General features: G+C 45.7%; 2 protein-coding genes across 2 annotated transcripts; both read left to right on the forward strand.

The window, feature by feature from the left end:
- The first annotated feature begins 7,719 nt into the window (after window positions 1–7,719).
- On the forward strand, window positions 7,720–8,547 carry LOC143888846 (uncharacterized). Its single transcript, XM_077393241.1, has one exon. The coding sequence runs from the start codon at window positions 7,720–7,722 to the stop codon at window positions 8,545–8,547; it is 828 nt and encodes a 275-aa protein (XP_077249356.1).
- Window positions 8,548–8,954: 407 nt separating this feature from the next.
- Window positions 8,955–10,115, forward strand: LOC143888847 (uncharacterized). Its single transcript, XM_077393242.1, has one exon. The coding sequence runs from the start codon at window positions 8,955–8,957 to the stop codon at window positions 10,113–10,115; it is 1,161 nt and encodes a 386-aa protein (XP_077249357.1).
- Window positions 10,116–11,830: the final 1,715 nt, after the last annotated feature.

Raw genomic sequence — 11,830 nt, forward strand, 5'->3', positions numbered from 1 at the left:
GTGAATGAAGACAAAATCTGCTGAAAAGTGAGCATGTGTGGCTGCCTTCACATGCAATAGACCATACGCGAAATGCCTTATACAATGGAAGCTAGCAAATCCTTTTCCAAAAACCTAAACCAAGGTGTTTCTAATGTTGTATTCCATCAAATCACAAAATGTTGGGAAACAAGGCAAATTTTCCAACAATCTCCACCTTTGCTTATTTACCTAGCCACATCAAGATTTTTCGTTGATGTTGCCACCGGTCCGATGTCGTTGTAAACCATCGTTGACCTTCTAAAGTACCAGCTACACACCATCAAATCGTACTGGTTCTTACTACATTTGATTTGTTGAAAACAACCGATGCACGTGTAGCTGCCAATCTGTTGACTCACTAGTCATCCATGGAGAGGGATCTCGATTTGTCTTCATTGCAAGTTTTGTCGCCTCCTCATCATTTGCAATATGGAAACCCGTCTTTGGACCAACCATGAAAGAGTCCCTACACATGCGCACGACACTCCGTTTCCAGCCAGCCGTCGAGATCTAAGGAACATTAGTCACTGTGTCCCAGGATAGATAATATAATATGCTACACTCGGTGTTCGTCATCTTCTCTAGCTTCCTATTATTTTCCTTCAATGCCTTAGTCATGCCTCGCTGTTCTTCAATCTCATCTTTCACAGGGTGAAATTAACATTTCTGTTAAACTAGTCAATGTTAAATTGGATAGAAATTGATTTTACCGTCATCTTAGATCACTCTTGTTGCAGATTTCCACTTCGAACATGAATTTCTTGGACAATCTTTCTACCACCAATGATCGCTCTTATAGAGCTTCAACCACGACAGCCACAATCGCTCCTATTGTGGCCAACCATGATTGCTCCAATGACCGCTTCGATACCACAGCTATGTGTGGACCCCGATCCGAGAGAGGCGGGGGACGAGCCCCCACTAGAAAGTCTCTCTCTGGATTGTTCACGTGAATGGAGAGCTCTACCAAGGAACTCTCGAAAGAATGTGCCTCTCACAGCATGAGTGGCGATATAAGGTGAGATACCTCTCGATTCAGGGACTAGCCCAGATTCGAGACGTACCTTAAACAAAGAAGAGTCACCATCCAAAGAAGTAGGCCCTGGATCCCATACTATCCTCTGTTGCAACGGATAATCAGAGATATAAAAGAAGGTTCGTGCTTGATTACGAATTTGGAAGGTCCGAAGAGCACCTCATCCGCCCAAGTGCAAACACCTGGTCTCTTATGCCATTTACTTATTAATTTTGAAGAGTTTTGGGCGAAAGTCATATGAAATAGGAACATATATCTCCGAGAAGACGTCTACTTAATCATGCATGTCTCGGAGATGATTAATAAGCACACATAAAAGAAATGAAATAAGTGTCACCTAAGAATAACTAGGTTATGAATGTCATACCTAATTGGTGTCTAAATTCTGGTGTGCAAACACATGCATGCTACAGCTAAAAGTATAGGATCTGTACATGAAAGTAAGAAAACACAACAAAACACACAACACAAATCAACTCTATACACGACTTGACAAGATGAATCCTAAAACTCTAATGCAATACTTGACTCGGATCAGAATGACCATCCACCCTGGCTGCTCTACGCATCCCGGCCTCGGGAAGAATCAGAATCAACGTAGTTCGATGACCTATTCTAAACTATGATGCCTAACCATCTAGAACCGCTATCCTAGACTCGATCAACTAGACTCGACTGATTTTTAAAGCTTTTTGCACAATTGCTTAAGTTCATGTGAATTGTAATTTTTAGGATTCTCTATATGCCCTAACTAATGCAAGTTGATTAGTCTTAAGCTAATGCGGGTGGGCCCTACATCCTATGTGTAACTAGGCTGTGCATTCTAAAGAAAACCATGGGCTGACTATAAGCTTCCTAGTCTAGCCATCGGTTCGACTAAATGTCTAACTGACCAGGACTCGAGGCCTCTTAACTCTAGGGACACTCACACGACAAGACACTGCATATCAATAAAAAAAGGACAACCTCCTAACCCTAAAACACCCCAAACATCTAAAATAGACTCCTAACTTTAGGGGAAGATCTTTTTGAAAAAGTTTTCGAAGAAATTTTGTATTTTTGGAAGTTTTGAAATGTTTATTTTTAAAGGTTTGGCTGGACCTGGGATGTGGATCCCAAGCTGCATTACGTACCATGTGGAAATGGATCAAGCCAACGTAGTTCGAAACAAAATTTTCTAACTACTCTCTGAGACTCAAGACTTTTGAGATTTTTTGTTTTTTCAGATGTTTTTGATGTTTCGAAATGTCTGAATGTTTTTTTTTGAGTTTTTGACACGAGGACAGAATCCTATCATCATAAGGGTAGGATAGACTCCTGATATCCCGCAAAGGTTGAACATCATCCTATGCTTTGCGGGGGAATTTGAACAGAATCACGACTCTGCAAGGGTTGGACAGCATCCTATGCCTTGCAAAAAAAATCACATGACTTGATGAGAGGTTGGACAGAATCTTAACCCCTATGATGATAGGACTGACTCCTGAAAGACTGAAGGACTCTCTAGCTAAGGACAGACCCCTATGCTAATGACTCTAAGAGGGAGGTGCTAATGAGACAAGGCATGTCTCTTAAAATAAAATGAGACAAAGAAGAGTATAAGCGAGACTGGGCAAGTCTCCCAAACACAGAGATGACTCCAAGTAACTTTATCATTGCCTCAGCATTGATAAAAAAGGTATGGGCAACTACCAGACCAAGTGGGTCTTCAACTAGTAGGGGTGCAACTTGTGAGACTCGGGTAATCTCCTAATGTGTGACTCACTAATGAGACGGAGCTTATCCAAAGGGTTTGATTTTCTATTGAGATAAAACACGTCTCCCTAAGGGGTAGGCTCTAAACAAGGCTTGTCTCCAAGGGAGATGTGCCTTACGAGACATAGTGTGTCTCCTAGTGGGGCTCGGGTTTCAAAGGTTCATATTTAAAAGACTGGGTAAGTCTTAAAAGAGGGGAATGCTGCTTGGATTGAACAAGTCCCCTAATGATGGGCTTGGGCTAGCACCTTCATCGCCCTTGAAATGAAATCATTCTGGAATAATCTTTCAATTATGTATGGCATCAGAGAGATGAAAAACCCTTAAGCAATAACATCATTGTTATAGAAACCTGCCTATGTCATATGAATTCAAAGTTTCTCAAGCAACCTAAAGAATCAAGGAAAATTTGAATAAGCAGTAAGCAATTTAACATATATTTAGTTGTCTCTACCACAATTCCCACACTTCTAAGCTTTAAACCCATTCTGATATGATCCAAATTAGCAACAGGTAGCATCTTGAGTTTATCATAAATGAAGAACTCCAATTATCATGTGCCAAAATATTAGACATGTGTCAACATCCAACTATAATAATGTAGATACTATTGCTCATGACTTCTTTAGTGAAATGATATCATTACAAGCATTCCTTAATTCATTAACTCAAAATGTTTAAACAACCGAGCAAAGAAACTGAGTTTATGCCACTATGAAAATAAAAACTCAATATTAACTTCTTAGATATTTAAAAGAAAAATGTTTAAATGTTATGCCAATATTAAGGTGGGTGTGAGGGCTATAAATATAATAGTATGGGCTGCCATTATCCAAATGGGGTTTGAGGGCTTCTATTGTCATCTCTATGACTCAAACTCAACAACTATGGAAAAAGGCTGCTATACAAAAGAAGGGGCTTCAATTACATACTACTAAAATCAATCTATACAAGGGAACATTCATATGAATTCACTGCACTTCAAATCATATATCAAAAGTGAATTGACTTTCGAACCAACACACACAAAGCTGAGGCAAACCACAACTAAAAAAAAAAAATTCCTATTATGAAAGGTCAATGACTAACAGGAATAAGCTCAATTGAAATAGTAGTTTGACATCTTCTCAACATTTCCAGGTAGATTTCTAGCATTATTTTCTTCCTTTTAATAACGAAACCAAAACTTCTATAAGAGTAAGATTTCAGCCCTCCCTTCAACCGCTAAATCATCTGACTTAATCATGTTCCAAAGATAAAAATGAAAACAACACAATTAGCCAGGGCCATCAATGTCCAGGTTAAGCTATAAAACCCTCTCACATCAACATCTCTACATGTCGTCAACAAACTAATAACTCCCATTCCCACCACCAATATACTAACTACAAGAACATGGGATTAAGAAACTAAAGGTGCACCAAGAAGGTATAAAATATGATTTCTTGGCTTAGATGTGTATATAAACATGTGGCCGTCCATCTCATGTGTCTTGTCAAAATGAAAGAGAACATACTAAACCACTAATTCTCTCTTCTTCTTTTTTACCTCTTCACTACTTCGAAACATATATCTCAATATCAAAATGATTATCACTGTTTCATCTACAGCTTGAGACTCAAAATAATTTTATTCAAATTCAAATCTCATGATTATACAAAAAAAAAAAAAAACTAGAACACTACAAAATTTTGATATTGAATCTTCATAACAGGCTTTTTCATCAATACAGGACATCAATTAATGTTTTTTTCTGATCTTAAAACTGTAATGAGCTGGAAATGAAAATCTGTATTTCTCGAGACATTAACCAGAAAAGAATAAATGAAGCTCAATCGAATAGTCAAACACAAAATCAATCCATTCCAACTCATCGAGGAAGAAATCATAGGCATACTCATGAATATGTTAATAAGAGGACAATAGAAAAAAAAAGGAACTTACTTCCTCTGTATTTTTGCCGAGAATTACCTCCGTACAGTGATTGGAGCTGCCTGAAGAGATGATCCTTTTAATTTACCTCTTTGAAATTGCAGAGATTTGCTATCTTTTTGAAATTAATATTCCAAACCGGTCTTTCTTCCTTGATCTTGCAGATTTAAGAGTTTCTAAACTAGCAGCCACATATCTAAGAGTTTTGAAGCTTGGATCTAGAATTTGTGAGACAGAAACACAGGTCTAAGGTTCAATAGAGGTTAGAACAAAAGCAAGTTGAAGGACCTGACGATTTTGGCTATGGATCTAAGTTTAATGGTCAGAAATGAAAATTTTAGGGTTTCAGGTTGAGAAAATGTCAAGCTAGGGTTTAAAATAAGAGTAAGATAGGAAAAACAACTTGGAAAAGGTAAGATCATCTAGTCGGAGAAGGAGCATTTCAGCCGGAGAAGAGAGGGAAGAATATCGGAGATGAGAAGGGAGAAGAGATTAGAGTTCGAAGAATTTTTTTTCTATAGCTCTGCTAGAATTTGGACGACTAGGTTAGGGTTTCTAATCAAAGTGGATCTAAGATTGTGAGGTTTTTAGCTAGGGATTTTCAAGGCTGAATGTGGAATATGCTCGAAATAGCAGGGAAGATGCTCGGAGATTGTTAATAATCGGCCGGAGAATCTTTCCAGTAAGAGAATGTAGCCGGAGAAGAGGATCGGAACACCTTCTCTCTCTCTCTCGATCTCTGTAATTTTTTTTTTTTTTTTTTAAGAAAATGAGATATGATTTGGTATTTATAGAGAAAATTGAATGTTGATAATGGCACTCCAAATTTGATGGGCGCGCGGTTGCGCGAAAAGCGATGAATTCGTGTCTTTTCTACCCCAGGCCGCGTCCTTTCCAGGATAAAGTCGCCCCCCTTTCAAGATAAAATCACCCCCTTTCTGGTTTATACTACGACACTTACCTCGGTTCGTTCGCTAGGCAAATGCGCTCGGATTTCGACGAAATTTTGCAGAGACCTTAGTAGGATCCTACCCTAGCTTAGGGTGAATTTTGGGACCCTAATTCATTCATTTGATGGGGTTTTGCACAAAATTGGAAGGTTTAAGGCACAGTCAAAATGGGGTGTCTACACTATGAGACCGCTTAATCTTTCATCCATGAAAAAAATTAGTGGTCTTTTGTCATTTTGAAAGGCTTCTTAAATGCCGAAAGTGTGTTCTCGACTTGCCATTGATCCTGTCACATGTCAATTTCTATTAGCTGACGTGCCACATTTATGGTGGTGATGCTGAGCGAAGTGTTATGGTAGCCAACCATTATAGCGTCTTAATGCTTACGAAAAGTGCGAGGGTGGTCCAAAGCACTCAAATTCCACGGACACCTAGTTAGCTACTTGGCTGTAACTATTTGGCTTACCACTAGGAAATTGATATTTACACTTTTGTTTGAGCACTCCATGATAGGACATAAATACGGTGCGATCCTCGAATCTCACCACGTGTCGCTCATGCACCAGAGGAACCTAATCATAATAAAGTAGGGCATTAATGCACGGCAAGACTACGTGATTCTGCCACGTGCCACCTTCCTGCCGCCGAAGCTTCATCATTACGATTATGGGTGAGATTCAACGGCAAGGCCACGCGGGCCGTCAAACCAGGTAGGCATCCCAATCCAACGAAAGAAGGTTTCTCTCTGAAATGATGAAAGAGTCCGCATGGCGCCCCTTAAAAAGGATTCACAAGCGAGATCAAAGGGGAGGTCCAAAGAGAAAGGCTAGGTAGAAGGAGGGAATCTCATCCTATCCCTCTCAAGGCTATCCAAAAGAGGGGGCGACCCTCTAAAAAACGAGGCGACAACAAAGGAAGTAGGGGGATTAATCTTAGTGAGAGAGGGGAGAGAGGTGCTGGACGCCTGAATTCCGTCCCCCCTCTTTTTTTCTCTTTCTCTTCCTACTTGTTGCCTCCGACCCGCCCACCAAGATATCAGAAGAAGAACCCGCACCTTGGTCTTGGTAAACCTAATTACACCTCAGCCATTTCTTGCTGTTCTTTACGTTGATGGTCCAGAATCTGACTTGGGTGTCGAAGTGGTCGTCCAGGACCCACCCCGGACCTCCCTGACCACTCTGTTTGTGATTGCAGACCCCCGCGGAGGCTCTCTACCCACCGTGCGATCGGAGACCTGGATTTCGGTGCCATCATATTGGCGCCATCCGTGGGACTTGTTTGAGTTTGAACGCTTCATGACGATGAGAAACTACGTCCAACAGCAAGAAACAGGGGTAGTGACCAGGATCCAAGCCCAGCATGCACAAACCCATGTCTCGAATTCTCAGGAGCCGAACTCGCCGGCCTCGGGCCAGCATCGGCCCGCCTCCAGTACACCACAAATGGTCCCTACCATGGAAATGTTCAACGAACTTCGCCAAGAGCTATTCCTACGGTTGCCTCAACCACCAGAGCTTCCAGCCCCGGGGATGCCCCCGGCAATGCATGATCAGACGGAAGCCTACAACGAAGACAACAGGGAGTCGCCAGAGGAATGTCATCACCGGCGAAGGTGCATGCCGATCCGGCGGGCACCCTCTCCTTCGACAAATAGCCCTTTACCTCCCCCAGCTGGGGAATATCAGCCAAATACTGGGAGACAAGCTACCCTAAGCCACGCCCCCTACGCGGACGGCTCGATTCCAAGAGTTGCCTTTAACGCGGGCAGAGGAGGTAGCCACCTCGGTGCAATTCCCTGGGCTAGACCCACTGGCCGATCTACAGAGACAGATCCGAGAAGTCAAACGAGAAATGAAGAAACCCTATGCCCACGACATCCTGGACGAATGGGAAAGAGAGACGGCATTCCCGTTCACCTCGGAGATCTTAAAAACTCCCGTAGAAACAGGGATAGATCTCTCCCGATCTAGTTGTTACGATGGGAGCACAGACCCTCTTGAGTTCCTCCAAACTTTCAGAAGGGTAATGGCGCTCCGAGGCACATCAGACGGATTTATGTGTAGAGCCTTTGCCTCCTTGCTGAGAAAAACCGCCAACGACTGGTACATGCATCTGGAGCCAGACTCCATCACATCCTTCCACAAATTCGGAAGGAAGTTTACCTCAAGGTTCGCCAACAATCGCCTCCGCCACGATCCGGGAGACGCCCTCTTGGCCCTTCGACAAGGAAGAAACGAGACCTTGAGAGATTTCATGTTGAAGTTCAACGCCGAGCTGGCCCAACTTTCCAACATCGACGTTCAAATAACGGTCGCGGCACTAAAGCACGCTACCACCGACTCAAATCTCAAACTGCACCTCACCCTCAAGCCACCGCGGGACCTGCAGGAACTCGAATCCAAAACTAACAAGTTCATACGAGCGGAAGAAGCATGCGCACGGGAGCGGAGCCGGGCCGGCCCCGAGGAAAGAAGGAAAGAAGATGGTAGAGGAACCGTGAGGCAACGGGCCGAAGAAAGACAGGCAAACCGGAACCCCATCCCCGTCTTTGAAAGGCTAGGAAGTGCCCTCTTGAAGGTTCCCCTCTCCAATGCCCTGTTCTCCATCAGAGATCAGGGTCTTCTAACCCCTCCTAGGAAAATGAGCATGGACCTGAAGAAGCGCTCCACCGGAAAGTTCTGTGATTTCCATGGGGACCACGGCCACGAAACCGACCATTGCTTCTATCTCAGACTCCAGTTAGAGAAACTGGCCAAGGAGGGTCATTTAAATCACTATCTCAGGAGCCCCGCACAAATTGAACGCTCGCATGAAGGGCATCACCCTGCCGACGGGCCGAGAAGCCGGCAATGATCCCGTAGCAGTCACTGATCCCGCAGCAGGCACAACGCATGGCACCACCGGTGCCCCAAAAGGGGAGAACTCCCTCGACAGCCGCCGACCCTTGAACAACCACCTACCTTGTTGGAAAAATCAACATCATCGCGGGAGGACCTGCAGCAGGGGGGCCAACGACAGCCGGTCGGCGAGCATACGCAGAGCGGCTACTCTCCCTAGAAATACCTTCCAAAAAGGCCCGGACGGATCTTCCCCAAGAAGACCAGATCATCTCTTTCTCCTCCGAAGACTTCAACGGGCTACAAGTTCCATATGACGATGCGCTGGTAGTCAGGCTAATCATCGCCAACTTCGACATAGGAAAGATCTTGGTAGACACGGGGAGCTCTGTCAATGTGTTGCACCTTGAAACCTTTGAAGAGATGAAATTGGGCGAGGGACGACTGGGGCCCGCAGAGTACTCCATCTACGGGTTCTCTGGGGCAGCAGTATGGGTCAGTGGCAAAATCGATTTACCCGTAACCTTTGGAACATATCCCCTCCAAAAGACCATTATGACCACCTTTATGGTCGTAGACATACCTTTCACTTACAGCGGCATCATAGGATGCCCGACTCTGAGAGATCTGGGAGCAGTAGTTTCTACCCCCCACCTCAAAATGAAGTTCCCCACTCGAACCGGGATAGGAGAAGTCCGGGGGCAGCAGATGATGGCACGCCAGTGCTACGCTGCGAGCTTGAAAGGAAGCAACGCCCCGGCAGAAAATTTCATGATTGGGAGCGAAGATCCCCGAGAGCGAGCCCGCACGGTTAGAGGGGAGCCCATTGAGGAGCTAGACTCCATCCCTATATCCGAAGACCAGCCAGAGAAAGAAGTCCGGATTGGTTCCTTACTAAAAGGCACCTTACGGGACCAAATGATCAGCTTCCTCAGAGCCAACAAAGATGTGTTTGCATGGTCTGCCTTGGACATGCCCGGTATACCCCCGGAAATGACTGTTCACAGGGTGAACGTAAATCCGACCCTCAAGCCCGTCCGGCAAAAGAAGAGGAACTTCGCGGCAGAACGACAAACTCACATCAAAGCAAAAGTGAAAAAATTGCTACAAGCCGGATTTGTCAAAGAAATTCGGTATCCCGAGTGGCTGTCCAATGCGGTCATGGTAAAAAAAGCCAACGGGGGTTGGTGGGCCTGTATAGACTTTACAGATCTAAACTGTGCCTGCACAAAAGACCCCTACCCCCTCCCATGCATAGACCAGCTCATCGATGCCACATCCAGACACGAACTTCTCACCTTCCTAGACGCCTTCTCCAGTTACAACCAGATAAAGATGCACGAACCTGACATTCCAAAAACTGCGTTCATCACCGACCAGGGCGTCTACTGCTACATTGTCATGTCCTTTGGGTTGAAAAATGCGAGGGCTACGTACCAACGGCTTGTAAACAAACTATTCCGGAAGCAGATAGGCAGAAATGTGAAAGTGTACGTGGATGACATGCTAGTAAAGAGTCTGGAAGCCCGCGAACACATCTCCGACCTCCAAGAAACCTTTGACACTCTGCGGGGGCCCGGATGAAGCTCAACCCCGCAAAGTGCGCATTTGGGGTAACCTCTGAAAAATTCTTAGGATTCATGGTTAGCCAGAGAGGCATCGAGGCCAACCCTGAAAAGATCTAAGTCATCCTAAACATGGAACCCCCGGCGACGACATTAGAGGTGCAGCGGCTTGCGGGACGGGTCACTGCCCTCGGCCGTTTTATGTCCAAGTCGGGGGAAAAATGCCAGCCCTTCTTTAAGCAGCTAAAGAACATACGTGAGTTCGAATGGACCCCGGTCTGTCAAGGAGCTTTAAACGCGTTGAAACACTACCTCCAAACCCCGCCCGTGCTGACCAAGCCCGAGCCTGGGGAAGAACTATTTTTGTATTTGGCCGTCAGCCCTATGGCGGTAAGCGCAGTACTGGTTAGGCAGAACGACAAGCGGGAACATCCGGTGTACTACGTGAGCAAGACCCTCCATGGTGGAGAGGTTTGGTACCTGGACATAGAGAAGTTCGCCCTCGCAGTTGTCGACGCTGCCCGGAAGCTCCGCCCCTACTTCCAGGCCCACCCCATAATACTTTTGACTGACCAACGCCTCAGAAAAATTCTACAGAAGCCGGAGACCTCGGGTAGAATGGTAAGCTGGGCCGTCGAGTTATGAGAATTTGACATACAGGTTCGACCAAGACCGACCATCAAATCCCAGGTCCTCGTTGATTTTATAGTGGAATTCACCGCCCCTGCCTCAGAACCAACGGTGATGGAGGAAACTAGGGCCCCCGCCGAGCAAACGACTCACGAAGACGAACGCATTGGGCCCGAATTGCCCGAAGAGGACAACGAGATCCACTGGACCCTGCACGTGGACGGCTCAGTAAGTAAAGTAGGATGCGGGGCAGGAGTGGTCCTCCAGGGCCCAGATGGATTCATAACAGAGTACGCCCTCCGACTAGACTTCAAAGCCTCCAATAACGAGGCTGAATATGAGGCCTTATTGGCGGGGCTGAGTCTAGCCACGGAGCTGGGCACAAGGAAGTTAAAAATCTACAGCGATTCGCAACTGGTGGTCTAGCAAGTAAACGGGACGTACGAAGCCAAAGAACTTAGGATGAAAAGATACCTTCAGAAGGTAAGGGAGAAGCTGAAGGGAATGAGGGAAGTCGAGATTCTCCAAGTATCGCGAGGCATGAACTATCGCGCGGACGCCCTGTCCAAAATGGCCTCCGAAGAGACCCATAACTTTGGTTCTGTGCACACAGAGATACTGCTTCACCCCAGCATCGACGAAATGCAAGTCTTGGAAATTCCACCGGGGCCAAACTGGATGGATCCCATAGTGCGGTACCTAAAAGACGAGATACTACTCGAGGACAAACCGGAAGCCCGACGCCTAACCGCGAAGGCCGCCCACTACATACTCCATGGACCCAAGCTATACAAACAGTCGTACACATGGCCATACCTCCGATGCCTGGTACCCTCCGAGTCGGAGTACGCCCTACGGGAGGGGATCTGCGGAGACCACGGAGGCGGGAGGACCCTAGCCCAGAAGATCATAAGGCATGGCTATTTTTGGCCTACAATCCTCAGAGACGCCCAGGAATTCATCAAAAAGTGCGGCCCATGCCAGAAATTCGCCACCACCCCCCATCAACCGGCCACTCCCTACACCTCAATAGCGGGGCCGCTGCCTTTCGCCATGTGGGGCATGGACCTGGTCGGGCCATTCCCAAAAGCCCCAGGAGGGCAT

This window comes from Tasmannia lanceolata, unplaced genomic scaffold, assembly GCF_043159265.1.
Source record: "Tasmannia lanceolata isolate RefF3 unplaced genomic scaffold, GAP_Taslan_0.1 ptg000012l, whole genome shotgun sequence".
NCBI lineage: Eukaryota > Viridiplantae > Streptophyta > Magnoliopsida > Canellales > Winteraceae > Tasmannia > Tasmannia lanceolata.